Raw genomic sequence first — 13,464 nt, 5'->3', positions numbered from 1 at the left:
TCAGCTTAATTTTTCAAGGAACTCCTCGACAGGAACTCCTCGAGAGGAAACTCTTCAGTTTAGATTTGAAAGGGCGTAGATTACTGCTAAGGGTAGCTTACTGAAAATAAATGCAACAGTATACTGCACACCTTTCTGCAAAAGAGTTAAGGAATCCGATACAAATGCTGCTTTGATTTCTGTCGAGTATTAACTGAGTGAAAGCTGCTTATTCTTGGGATTAAGCTAATACTGTTAGAAGGAATATGTGTATTGAGAAACCAATGTCAAATAACGCAGACTCGTGAACAGGAGTCAACAAGAGGTTCGTGAACTTACACAACTTATTGACCGAACCACCACTTTCAGAGCCAAAAATATCCTTTCAGAATGGGAAGAGTTATCTCGAAATACACTGCTGGAAATTGAAATAAGAACACCGTGAATTCATTGTCCCAGGAAGGGGAAACTTTATTGACACATTCCTGGGGTCAGATACATCACATGATCACACTGACAGAACCACAGGCACATAGACACAGGCAACAGAGCATGCACAATGTCGGCACTAGTACAGTGTATATCCACCTTTCGCAGCAATGCAGGCTGCTATTCTCCCATGGAGACGATCGTAGAGATGCTGGATGTAGTCCTGTGGAACGGCTTGCCATGCCATTTCCACCTGGCGCCTCAGTTGGACCAGCGTTCGTGCTAGACGTGCAGACCGCGTGAGACGACGCTTCATCCAGTCCCAAACATGCTCAATGGGGGACAGATCCGGAGATCTTGCTGGCCAGGGTAGTTGACTTACACCTTCTAGAGCACGTTGGGTGGCACGGGATACATGCGGACGTGCATTGTCCTGTTGGAACAGCAAGTTTTCTTGCCGGTCTAGGAATGGTAGAACGATGGGTTCGATGACGGTTTGGATGTACCGTACACTATTCAGTGTCCCCTCGACGACCACCAGAGGTGTACGGCCAGTGTAGGAGATCACTCCCTACACCATGACGCCGGGTGTTGGCCCTGTGTGCCTCGGTCATATGCAGTCCTGATTGTGGCGCTCACCTGCACGGCGCCAAACACGCATACTACCATCATTGGCACCAAGGCAGAAGCGACTCTCATCGCTGAAGACGACACGTCTCCATTCGTCCCTCCATTCACGCCTGCCGCGACACCACTGGAGGCGGGCTGCACGATGTTGGGGCGTGAGCGGAAGACGGCCTAACGGTGTGCTGGACCGTAGCCCAGCTTCATGGAGACGGTTGCGAATGGTCCTCGCCGATACCCCAGGAGCAACAGTGTCCCTAATTTGCTGGGAAGTGGCGGTGCGGTCCCCTACGGCACTGCGTAGGTTCCTACGGTCTTGGCGTGCATCCTTTCGTCGCTGCGGTCCGGTCCCATGTCGACGGGCACGTGCACCTTCCGCCGACCACTGGCGACAACATCGATGTACTGTGGAGACCTCACTCCCCACGTGTTGAGCAATTCGGCGGTACGTCCACCCGGCCTCCCGCATGCCCACTATACGCCCTCGCTCAAAGTCCGTCAACTGCACATACGGTTCACGTCCACGCTGTCGCGGCATGCTACCAGTGATAAAGACTGCGATGGAGCTCCGTATGCCACGGCAAACTGGGTAATACTGACGGCGGCGGTGCACAAATGTTGCGCAGCTAGCGCCATTCGACGGCCAACACCGCGGTTCCTGATGTGTCCGCTGTGCCGTGCGTGTGATCATTGCTTGTACAGCGGTCTCGCAGTGTCCGGAGCAAGTATGGTGGGTCTGACACACCGGTGTCAATGTGTTCTTTTTTCCATTTCCAGGAGTGTATAATACCATACGACATAAGCAAATGAAAATAAGCAAAGTAGACTAATTTACGTGTCGCACGATCGCTCACTTCAGATACCGTTCGAATAGTAAAAATGCCAGCATTAAGTCTCTGAATAAGATCCTGAACGTGGGCTTTCAACGACAGTTTACTATCTATCTGAGCACCTAGAAATTTAAATTGTTTAGTTTCACTAATCATATACCCATTCTGTGAAATTAAAACGTCAAGTTTTGTTGAATTGTGTGTTAGAAACTGTAAAAATGATTCTTACTGTGATTTAGCGTTAGTTTATTTTCTACATGCCATGATGTTAGGTCATGAACTACACTATTTGAAACCGAGACAATGTTGGACACAACATCCTTTACTACCAAGCTAGTGTCATCAGTAAACAGAAATATTATAGAGTTACTCGTAATACTAGACGCCATATCATTTATATAAATAAGGAAGTGAAATTATATGAGAATGTTGATAAAAAGTTTCTAACAGAATGGTGGTAGTAGAACTACAAGTAGAATAACTAAATACTCGTATTACTAACATAGAAAATAGAGTAACCTCTGGTAGCTCTTTGAATACTACCGCACAGCATATCGCTTTAGCTGACCCCGCTTCCATCGGATATCGCCAATTTTCACGTTTTGATGCAGACAAATAGATTCACCCATTAGAGTTATGGAATGATTTTGAGGACTTTGCATGGTCAGAACGTGAGAAAATTTCTCTCATAAAAAGTCATTTCTTAGGAGATGCTTTGTGCTGGTCATCTGACGTAATGATTAGATGCAAGACTCTTTCTAAATTTAAAACTGCAGATATTAATGAGTACTGGTCACACAATAAACAAAACGATGCCTCGAGAGAATTTTGGAGTTGTAAAATGTTTACTCCAGGTCGTGAATCAGTAAAGAGTTCTCTAGAAGGTGGGTCTCACAGCCGTCACATCTGACAGGAGAGATGAACCCGAGAATGACTGTTATTGGATTAGGAGATAAGTTGCCTTTGTATTGGCAGAAAAGAGCCATTTCTGCACCAAGAGATAATTTGGACCGTTTCATAGAGTATCAAGAGCGAGTAGAAAGAGTAGCTGTTGTTGAGCAGCAGGTGCAGGATGAAAATAGGTCTTCTAACAGTCATGTAAACTTTATTTATTTATTTATTGTTCCATGGGACCAATTTAAGGAGGTCTCCATGGTGAACTAACGAGTCAATGCATGAAATTATAACACGATAATAGAACAGATAAAATGAAATATAAGAAACATATTCAGGCGAAAAGTCGTAACTTTAAATAAAGAAAATCAACAACGTAACACTGGAATTTGCTTAATTTTTCAGCTCTTTCAGGAGCTCCTCGACAGAATAGAAGGAGTGAGCCACGAGGAAACTCTTCAGTTTGGACTTAAAAGTGTTTGGGCTACTGCGAAGATTTTTGTGTTGTTGTGGTAGCTTATTGAAAATGGATGTAGCAGAATAGTGCACTCCTTTCTGCACAAGAGTCAAGGAAGTGCATTCCACATGCAGATTTGATTCCTGATTAGAATTAACCGAGTGAAAGCTGATGACTCTTGGCAATAAGCTAATATTTCTAACAACAAGCGACATTAAAGAAAATATATACTGTGAGGGCAATGTCAGAATTCCCAGGCTATTGAATAGAGGTCGACAAGAGGTTCTCGAACTTACACCACATATAGCTCCAACAGCCCATTTTTGAGCCAAAAACACGCTTTTTGAATCAGAAGAATTACCCCAAAAAATAATACCATACGACATAAGCGTACGAAAATATGCTAAGTAGAATACTTTTCGTGTTGAACTGTCACTTATTTAAGATACTTTTGTAATGGTAAATAAAGCAACATTTAGTTTCTGAACAAGATCCTGAACATGGGCTTTCCACAACAGCTTACTATCTATCCGAACACCTAGGAACTCGAACTGTTCCGTCTCGCATATAATATGCCCATTCTGTGTGATCAAAATATCGTTTCTTGTTTAACTGTAAAAACTGACTCTAACTGTGATTTAGCATCAAATTATTTTCCACAAGCCATGAACTAATTTCATGAACTACATTATTTGATAGTTTCAATACTACACACAAGATCCTTCACTACCAAGCTGGTGTCATCAGCAAACAGAAATATTTTTGAACCACCTGTAACGCTAGAAGGCATATCATTTATATAAATAAGAAACAGCAGTGGCCCCAGCACCGACCCTTGGGGAATGCCCCACTTAACAGTGCCCCATTGGGACTGATCATCACTACCCCTCTCAATATTGCGAAGAATTACCTTCTGCTTTCTGTTCTTAAAGTAAGAGGCGAACCAATTGTAAACTACTCCCCTTACTCCATAATGGTCCAATTTCTGCAGTAACATCTTGTGACCAACACAGTCAGAAGCCTTCGCTAAATCAAAGAAAACACCTAGCGTTCGCAACCTTGTATTTAATCCGTCCAAAACCCCACAGAGAAAAGAATATAGCATCTTCAGTTATTAAGCCATTTCTAGAATCAAACTGTACATTTGACACCAAATTAAGTGAATTTAAATGCTCCAGTAACCTTGTATATACAACCTTCTCGATAACTTTAGCAAACACCGATGGCATAGAAATAGCCTAAAATTGTCAAAATTATCCCTATCTCCCTTTTTATAAAGTGGCTTCACTACCGAGTAATTTAATCGGTCAGGAAATCGACCCCTCCTAAAGGAAAAGTTACAGATAAGGCTGAGTACTGGCCTAACATACCTAGAGCAATACTTCAGTATTCTGCAAGATACCCCGTCATAGCCATGAGACTTCTTGGTCTTTAGTGATTTAATTATTAACTCAATCTCTCTCTTGTGAGTATCATGGAGGAGCATTTCAGTAACAGTCTCGGAACACTTTTTTCTAAGAGTGCTATATGATGCCCTGTTAGGACTAGGTTTCTATTTAGTTCACCTGCCATATTCAGAAAGTGATTATTAAATACTGTACATATATGTGACTTATCAGTAACATGGAGATTCCCACTACGCACTTATTCTATATCCTCGACCTGCTTCTGCAGACCAGCGACTTCCTTTACGACTGACCATATGGTTTTAATTTGATCCTGAGACTTAGCTATTCAATCTGCATACCACATACAATTTTGCCTTCCTAATAACATTTTAAGCACCTTACAATACTGTTTGTAATGGAATACTGCATTTAGTTTTTGACTGCTTATAACGTTTTGATGTAATTGCCACTTTGTTCTACAAGATATTCTTATCCCTCTAGTCAGCCACCCAGGCTGCCTGTTTGTACAAGTACCCTGCTTTGAACGTTCTAACGGAAAGCAACTTTCAAAGAGCACTAGAAAAGTCTTGAGGAAAGCATTGTATTTATCGTCCACTGTATCAGCACCGTAAACATCTTGCCATTCTTGTTCCTTGATAAAGTTTACAAAGGGCTCTACAGCAAGTGGATCAGCTTTCCTGAACAGTTGACAACTGTATTTAACATGTGTTGCAGCACAAAAATCTTTTAGAGTTAAAATTTGTGCATCATGATCTGAAAGGCTATTCACCTTTTTGCTAACAGAATGCCCTTCTAGTAATGGGGAATGAACAAAAATGTTGTCTATGGTTTTTCTGCTGTTCCCTTGCACTCTCGTTGGAAAGAATACGGTTTGCATAAGACTATATGAATTAAGGAGGTCTACCAGCATCATTTTCCTTGCTCAGTCACTTATACAATTAATATTGAAGTCACCACGTATAACTAATTTTTTGTGTTTCGTATAAAGTGATTCAAGAACCTCATCTAGCTTTAGCAAAAATGTTGTGAAATTGGAGTCTGGGGATCTATAAATAACAACAGTTAGGAGTTTAGATCCACTAAATTTAACCACACCTGCACAACATTCAAACACCTTTTCAGTGCAGTACTTTGAAACATCAATTGACTCAAATGGGATGCCGTTTTTCACATACATGGCTACAATCGAAATAATGACAGTGGGGACATGAATGTTAGAAGTATTGAGGTTCAGAACACTCTACCTAATTATCATGTCAAGACCGTCGAAGAGGGAAGGAGGCAGACAGCCACCACGCTTTCGCATTAATTTTTATGACAGAAGCTGAAATCTAAATAATGTGCCGCTGATACGATTCGGAAAGCCGAATTCTACCCTGTCTGATTATGAATCGAATGAATACAACAGGCCGCGGATGTAGGAAGCAAAGTCCCACCCACGAGGAAATTGGCGCTCAGCAGGTGGAAATAGTAACGTAGTTATAAGAACAACACAGATCACAGTCAGTCATCACACACAGACCGTAACCAGGGATGATAAAATAGGAACAGACAGCACCAATATTGTTCTAAACCAGTCTCATTATCTAGTTGACAGGATTTTGGACACATTAGAGGAAAAGGAAAGGAAAAGCGCTACAGATAATAGAAAGGAACAAATTAACTGGTTTGAATTAGCTGAGGACGAAGATAAAATAAAAGCTTATATCTTCGACAGTAATGGCAATATGAAGGCTAAAGTTTCAGTAGAGGAAATAAGAGTCAGTTTTGCAAGGTTTTGAAGAGGAAAAGTTGTTAAATAACGGGCGTATCAATAATAACGAGGTCAGAGAATCTGTTAGCTTTATTGACTTGGCAGAAGTTGTAAAAGCCGACGACTGTCGTATAGATACCAATGTTGCTGAGGTAGAGAGTAGTTTAGCTGACGTGCAGCAAACGGAAGTAGACGAACTCGTCAAGTGCTTTGATTTGAAATTGGTGGACAGGTTGGTAAAGGCAGCTGCAAGTGTAGAGGTTGATGACAACGTGAATCTGAGTGTAAATGTACTTTCAACTTAACAAAATTATTTTAGCTGGAAACAGGTTGAAGAGGGTTGATTAGAAGGCTTTGTGAGGAATCTGTTCAAACTAGAATAATTAACCTTATTATAAAAACTAGCATCTCAGGAGTAACAGTGCTTTGTCTTTTTGATAGTGGTAGCAAAGCAAGTGCTTTATCCCAAGTATTCTTTGATTCTATTCGTAATAAGAGTGAGCTAGCTGTCATGAACGTAAGTGGTTTAAGAAGAATAGGTGCTATTGGAAAAGTTTCTAGACCAATACACCACTAAGCTTTGATACTGACTGGTATAGGTAACATGATAATAGATCATCCCTTTTTAATCATTCTCATTTTGTGTTGAGATGTTAGTTGGTGCAGAGCTTCTAATATTAAATATTTAATATTGAAAATCAAGAAAAGTTTGACTTTGATCAGATCCACTTGGTATTAACTTTAACAGATTCTCTTGTGATTACAGAGTCTTTCATTGAAAATTATGCAGGCAGTAATAATGAAGCATGGGATCTGCCTATTAGAGCAATGAGGAATAAGGGATACTTGCAGGAGGGTATCGAATTTGGGAATAATGTGCAAGATGCTAATGCGGGAAGTATCGAATTTGGAAATAATGTGCAAGTTGCTAATGCGGGAAAAAACTATCTCTTCGAGGAAATAGAGACTAAGGGACAGTGAAAAGATCAAATTTCTGATAAGAGAGTCTTGGATAGCAAAAGATGACATGACGCAAAATCTTTCCCCACTAGTTTTAATTTTGGTTAACTAGTACTAGTCAAAACTGAAGAAAAATCTAAGAAAAATTCAGCGAAAAACAAAGTAGGGTATGCATGTTTATCAAGGGCCACTTAGGATAATAGGTAAGCCTCATGCAAACGCAGACGGTTTGGAATACCCGAAAAGTAAGAGAGAACCAGGTCTGGGAAACATTTTACGTCTGAAGCCTTTCAAAACTGACAGTAATAGGTTTCTGTAGGTACTTTGCCACTCTTTGGCTCATACACAGTTTGGCATAATGTTTGGTTCCAGCTGGATAAAACTTTATTTCCCTTTCAAATTTTTTCTGTTCTGTCCAATGTAGGCAAGGAATATATACCTTCTTGTTGTACATATGCTATTAGTTTGTTATCTCTACCTAGTAAGTAAGAATGATTCCCAAAACTGACTATACCCAAATGATGACTTACTTGCAATAGTAAATTTTAAATACTAAAATAACAATGGATAACTTTTGAGCACCAACGATAGATAAATAAAGTTAAAGTAAAAAAAAAGAGAAATGACAAATGATATCCATAAACAGGATTAGTACAGATACTTTGCTTTAACACCTGATTGGCATTATTGCCTAGAGTGCTGAATTTCTATGACTTCTTGTGGTTCAAATGGCTCTGAGAACTATGGAAGTTATGAGGTCAGCAGTCCCCTAGAACTTAGAACTAATTAAACCTAACTAACCTAAGGACATCACACACACCCATGCCCTAGGCAGGATTCGAACCTGCGACCGTAGCGGCCGCGCGGTTCCAGACTGTAGCGCCTAGAACCGCTCGGCCACCCCGGCCTGCTGAATTTTTATGAAATAAGGTAATTAGCTATTATACTTAATCTTAGGTTTAATGGCGAAACCTTTTAAGAGAAATATGAAGATTCACCTAGAACCGCGGACGGGTAATTTCTGACCCTTCTGCTACAGCCACTATAACAATCACATTTTTCGTGTACTTTCATGCTTCTCGTTAGATTGTGTTTGGTCATCAATCACAATACTCCCTCGTATCTCACTGCTTGATGACGTTGAAGTTTTACAGCAGGGGAAGAGAGGCAGAGCAGGTTAAAACACGTGTTACCGTGTATGCAACAGCGCTTTGTTTCACGAAATACGGTTTTAGTAGTGTATTCTGACTATGTAAATAGTGCGTGCTACATATAAATTTATTATGGCCAAACGCCTACGAACAGTAGAGGACATTATAAATGCCCTAAATGCCCTGGATCATGAACCTGACGGCGAGCCGCTGGAGTCATCATCTGAGAAAGAATTACCGCCACTTATAGTTCCAGATCTTTCATCAGAAAACGACGTTATTGCTTAGGATGTTTTACTAAATATTGATGAGGACCGTATGCATGTTTATGTGTTTGTTTATGTATGTGCTCCATAGACACAGACTTCAATTGCAACACTTATGTTGTTGTTTTATTGAGTTTTTACAATTCTTACATTGCATTTATGAAAGTGTGCTTTTTGCTCTAATATTTGACAGTATACTGAAACCAGTATGTGTTGTAGTAATAATTAGTACTATTACAGGAACAGCTCCCAAAGAGGCCAGGTCAGCTCGTGGCTGCAGGCGTCGTGGAACTTATGGGTGACTGTTCAGCTGGAAGATATGGACAATAGAATGGTTTCAAAGACTGTGGAGGACGATTTCTGCTTGCAGTTCGAAAAGTGCTGGACATTTTATGATAACGGATAAAATTTTGAAACACATTGCAAAATGCACTGAGATCGAAGCACGTCGAGTATTGGGTTTAATGATTGGAGAATGAACGTAGAAGAACTGGAAGCTATAGACAGCTAGAGACCGTCAGTCAGTAGCGAGCCAGGCTGTGAGTCGGACATTCAACAAAGCTACGATCTCCCTCGAAAATGTCCTCCTCAGATGGGGACGAAATGTCGGGTTTTAAAGTGGAATCCCTCTGACCACGGCATAACAGCCCGCAATATTTTATTAATTGTGAAACTCACTGTATGATTTAATTGAAGGAGGACAGAGGAGAAAGGAACTGAAAGCGAAAGGATTGGTGATATCAACTGCATCAGGACTGGTTGGAGCATTAGCGGCGATGAGCGAAAATGTCTGCCAGACTGGAATTCGAAGTCGATCACCTGCTTAGTAGACAGTTGCGTCAACCGGACACTTTTTTTTTTTATCACAAATCGGTGGATTATCTCGGTACGCCTCACAGACGACCCACACTACCTCTGGGCGCCGTCTATTCGCATGTATGTGAACACTGTTAGCAAAATGTCATTATTTTATTCCACTGAAGCTCATGGAAACCAGCCTATAGGTGAAGATATTGATTAAAGTTTTTAAACACGAATACTCACTTCATTGTATATTTCTTCTTCAGTCAAGTGCTGCCCTTGCTGCTGCTCCGAAAGAAAGTAGACCAAAGGGGTTGAACCGTCAGCATTCTTGTCGTCTCTTGCAATCGCGAGGCCACGCTTCACTAGGCTTCTGAACTCCGCAATGTTCCTCTTCACTGCCCGGCCTTCTGCACTCAGCCACATGGCGCCAGTAATTGTCTTCCAGGGTCGGACAATTATTGCCTGTCGAATACACATGATCAGTTGCAACAGCTGAGTGTATATATCACATGCGTACAGCTAATTTAGAGTTACATTGTGGCTTAAGGTGACCACGCCGAGGTTCAGGTCGAAAAAAATCGATTTTTGCTTTTCATTATATTTCGATAGATTAAGGTTTTATTTAAGTACACTGAAAAAGATTTTGATGAAAAATTTTTTTCCGAGCATTTAAAGAGCATTTTCGTACCACGTATGTTTAGGTGCCACGCCCACTTTTCTGTCACTTACTTTCCAATTTGTATTTTAGATATTTATATTTCCTACATTGCACGTTAGCAGTGGAAGAAAATGATGGATGTTCGGATATTGAAGTTGGAAGTTGGCAGTTGGAAGTTGGCAGAAATGAGGACATACTTCTCTGAATGGGGTAGTGACTGCCACGAGTGTAGGCACCGGTAAAGTGTTAGATGTGGAAATAATGTCTGAATACTGCAAATGTTGTAAAGTCAATGCACAAACAGAACACCACTGTGTGGCTAATTTTAGAGGAACAAGTGGTGGCGTGGAACTTCATGGAGTAGAACAAATATTTCATCGCTCCATAGAAACAAGATGGGTACGGTACGCCAAATATTTGGGCGATGGTGGTAGTAAGGCATAAAACAATGTGGTGAACTCTAATTCATATGGAGATGCCATTAATAGCATAATAGAATGTGTAGGCCATGTTCAAAAACGTTTGGGAACAAGGCTGAGGAAACTAACTGTTAATATGAGAAGAAAAAATAAGAAGATGGAAAATTGTTGACCAGACAGTGTCGGTTAACTAAAACTGAAATACAAAACTTGCTGGTACGCTATGGGCAGGCAATTAGGGGAGATAAAGAAAATCTAGAATCAGTGAAGAGTGATCTTTGGGCCATATTCTTCCATAAGTCGTCTACTGATGATAAGCCATGTCATGGATTGTGTCCATCAGGAGAAAATTCATGGTGCAAATACAATGGGGCTCAGGCAACTGGAGAATCTTATTCTGCTGTTGTTACAGCAATTAAATCTATTTTCAGAGACTTTTCTCATCCTGACCTTCTAAGGAAATGTCTGCATGGGCGGACACAATGTTTCAACAGCATAATATGGAACCGCCTTATTAAAACTACACTCCTGGAAATGGAAAAAAGAACACATTGACACCGGTGTGTCAGACCCACCATACTTGCCCCGGACACTGCGAGAGGGCTGTACAAGCAATGATCACACGCACGGCACAGCGGACACACCAGGAACCGCGGTGTTGGCCTTCGAATGGCGCTAGCTGCGCAGCATTTGTGCACCGCCGCCGTCAGTGTCAGCCAGTTTGCCGTGGCATACGGAGCTCCATCGCAGTCTTTAACACTGGTAGCATGCCGCGACAGCGTGGACGAGAACCGTATGTGCAGTTGACGGACTTTGGGCGAGGGCGTATAGTGGGCATGCGGGAGGCCGGGTGGACGCACAGCCGAATTGCTCAACACGTGGGGCGTGAGGTCTCCACAGTACATCGATGTTGTCGCTAGTGGTCGGCGGAAGGTGCACGTGCCCGTCGATCTGGGAGCGGACCGCAGCGACGCACGGATGCACGCCAAGACCGTAGGATTCTACGCAGTGCCGTAGGGGACCGCACCGCCACTTCCCAGCAAATTAGGGACACTGTTGCTCCTGGGGTATCGGCGAGGACCATTCGCAACCGTCTCCATGAAGCTGGGCTACGGTCCCGCACACCGTTAGGCCGTCTTCCGCTCACGCCCCAACATCGTGCAGCCCGCCTCCAGTGGTGTCGTGACAGACGTGAATGGAGGGACGAATGGAGACGTGTCGTCTTCAGCGATGAGAGTCGCTTCTGCCTTGGTGCCAATGATGGTCGTATGCGTGTTTGGCGCCGTGCAGGTGAGCGCCACAATCAGGACTGCATACGACCGAGGCACACAGGGCCAACACCCGGCATCATGGTGTGGGGAGCGATCTCCTACACTGGCCGTACACCTCTGGTGATCGTCGAGGGGACACTGAATAGTGTACGGTACATCCAAACTGTCATCGAACCCATCGTTCTACCATTCCTAGACCGGCAAGGGAACTTGCTGTTCCAAAAGGACAATGCACGTCCGCATGTATCCCGTGCCACCCAACGTGCTCTAGAAGGTGTAAGTCAACTACCCTGGCCAGCAAGATCTCCGGATCTGTCCCCCATTGAGCATGTTTGGGACTGGATGAAGCGTCGTCTCACGCGTTCTGAACGTCCAGCACGAGCGCTGGTCCAACTGAGGCGCCAGGTGGAAATGGCATGGCAAGCCGTTCCACAGGACTACATCCAGCATCTCTACGATCGTCTCCATGGGAGAATAGCAGCCTGCATTGCTGCGAAAGGTGGATATACACTGTACTAGTGCCGACATTGTGCATGCTCTGTTGCCTGTGTCTATGTGCCTGTAGTTCTGTCAGTGTGATCATGTGATGTTTCTGACCCCAGGAATGTATCAATAAAATTTCCCCTTCCTGGGACAATGAATTCACGGTGTTCTTATTTCAATTTCCAGGAGCGTATATGTCGCTTATTAACATCCAAGGTTCCATGATGGCGTAAAAAATTGAAACTTCTAAGTCAGCGCAATCAAAAGATGCGGCCATATGTGTCACATATTTTGGTACTCGCAAAATTACTCACCAAAAACCTATGGGGTACTTCCCGTTTGTCTAGAATCATGAAATTTGGCAAGAAGCAGGGTGTAAGAGTACAACCAAAAGAAAAAATTCCGAAAATTGTAAATTCGTAATTATATCACACACAAAAAAACTGTCATTTTTTATCAGACTGTCTGAGTGTCCGTGCGTCTGTTAAGATCCCTTTCTCTCAGGAACGGGTAGACGTTTGAGGCTGAAATTTATGTCACATACTAAGCTCTAGGGTCCCTTGGCGGAATAATAAACAGTAGCATCTAAGTCGATGCAGTCCAAAAGGCACAGCCATTTACGTCACATATTCTGACAATCGCAAACTCACTTATCAAACCGTGTAGGGTGCTTTCGATTGATCTATAATGATGAAATTTGGCAAGAATAAGGGTTTCACAACACAAGCAAGGTAAAAATACGAAAATTGTTAATTTGTAATTAAAGCACAAGAAAAAGTATTTCTTTTGTCATTTGTTATCTGATGTAAAACTTGAAATTGAAGCACTCAACAGTTTTGCATTCAGGCTGACTCGGTCGCAATGGTAAAAGTCAAAAGCTCTTATGACGAGATTTGGAATTTCTTTATCATCAGATATCAGGAGCGATTACTGCACGTAGGTATGGAGTTTCAAGCTGCATGTGTAGTCTGCAAATGTTTCTGGCCGTTCAACAAGGTTTAAGCCAAAGTATGACTATGTGCATCCCTAATGACAACGCGTGGTTTGCATCGCTAGGAGGTCACTTTCAACATATGT

General features: G+C 42.3%; 1 protein-coding gene across 1 annotated transcript in view; it reads right to left on the bottom strand.

The window, feature by feature from the left end:
• LOC126355648 (cytochrome P450 4g15-like) overlaps positions 1-13,464 on the bottom strand; it is a 154,517-nt gene that overhangs the window by 39,656 nt on the left and 101,397 nt on the right. Inside the window, exon 4 of the mRNA XM_050006013.1 lies at positions 9,797-10,018. Coding sequence (XP_049861970.1) covers positions 9,797-10,018 — 222 coding nt within the window. The remainder of the gene's footprint in view (positions 1-9,796; positions 10,019-13,464) is intronic.

Source organism: Schistocerca gregaria, chromosome 3, assembly GCF_023897955.1.
Source record: "Schistocerca gregaria isolate iqSchGreg1 chromosome 3, iqSchGreg1.2, whole genome shotgun sequence".
NCBI lineage: Eukaryota > Metazoa > Arthropoda > Insecta > Orthoptera > Acrididae > Schistocerca > Schistocerca gregaria.
The sequence above is the reverse complement of the archived record's forward strand: the minus strand, read 5'-3'. Positions and strand labels throughout refer to the sequence as shown.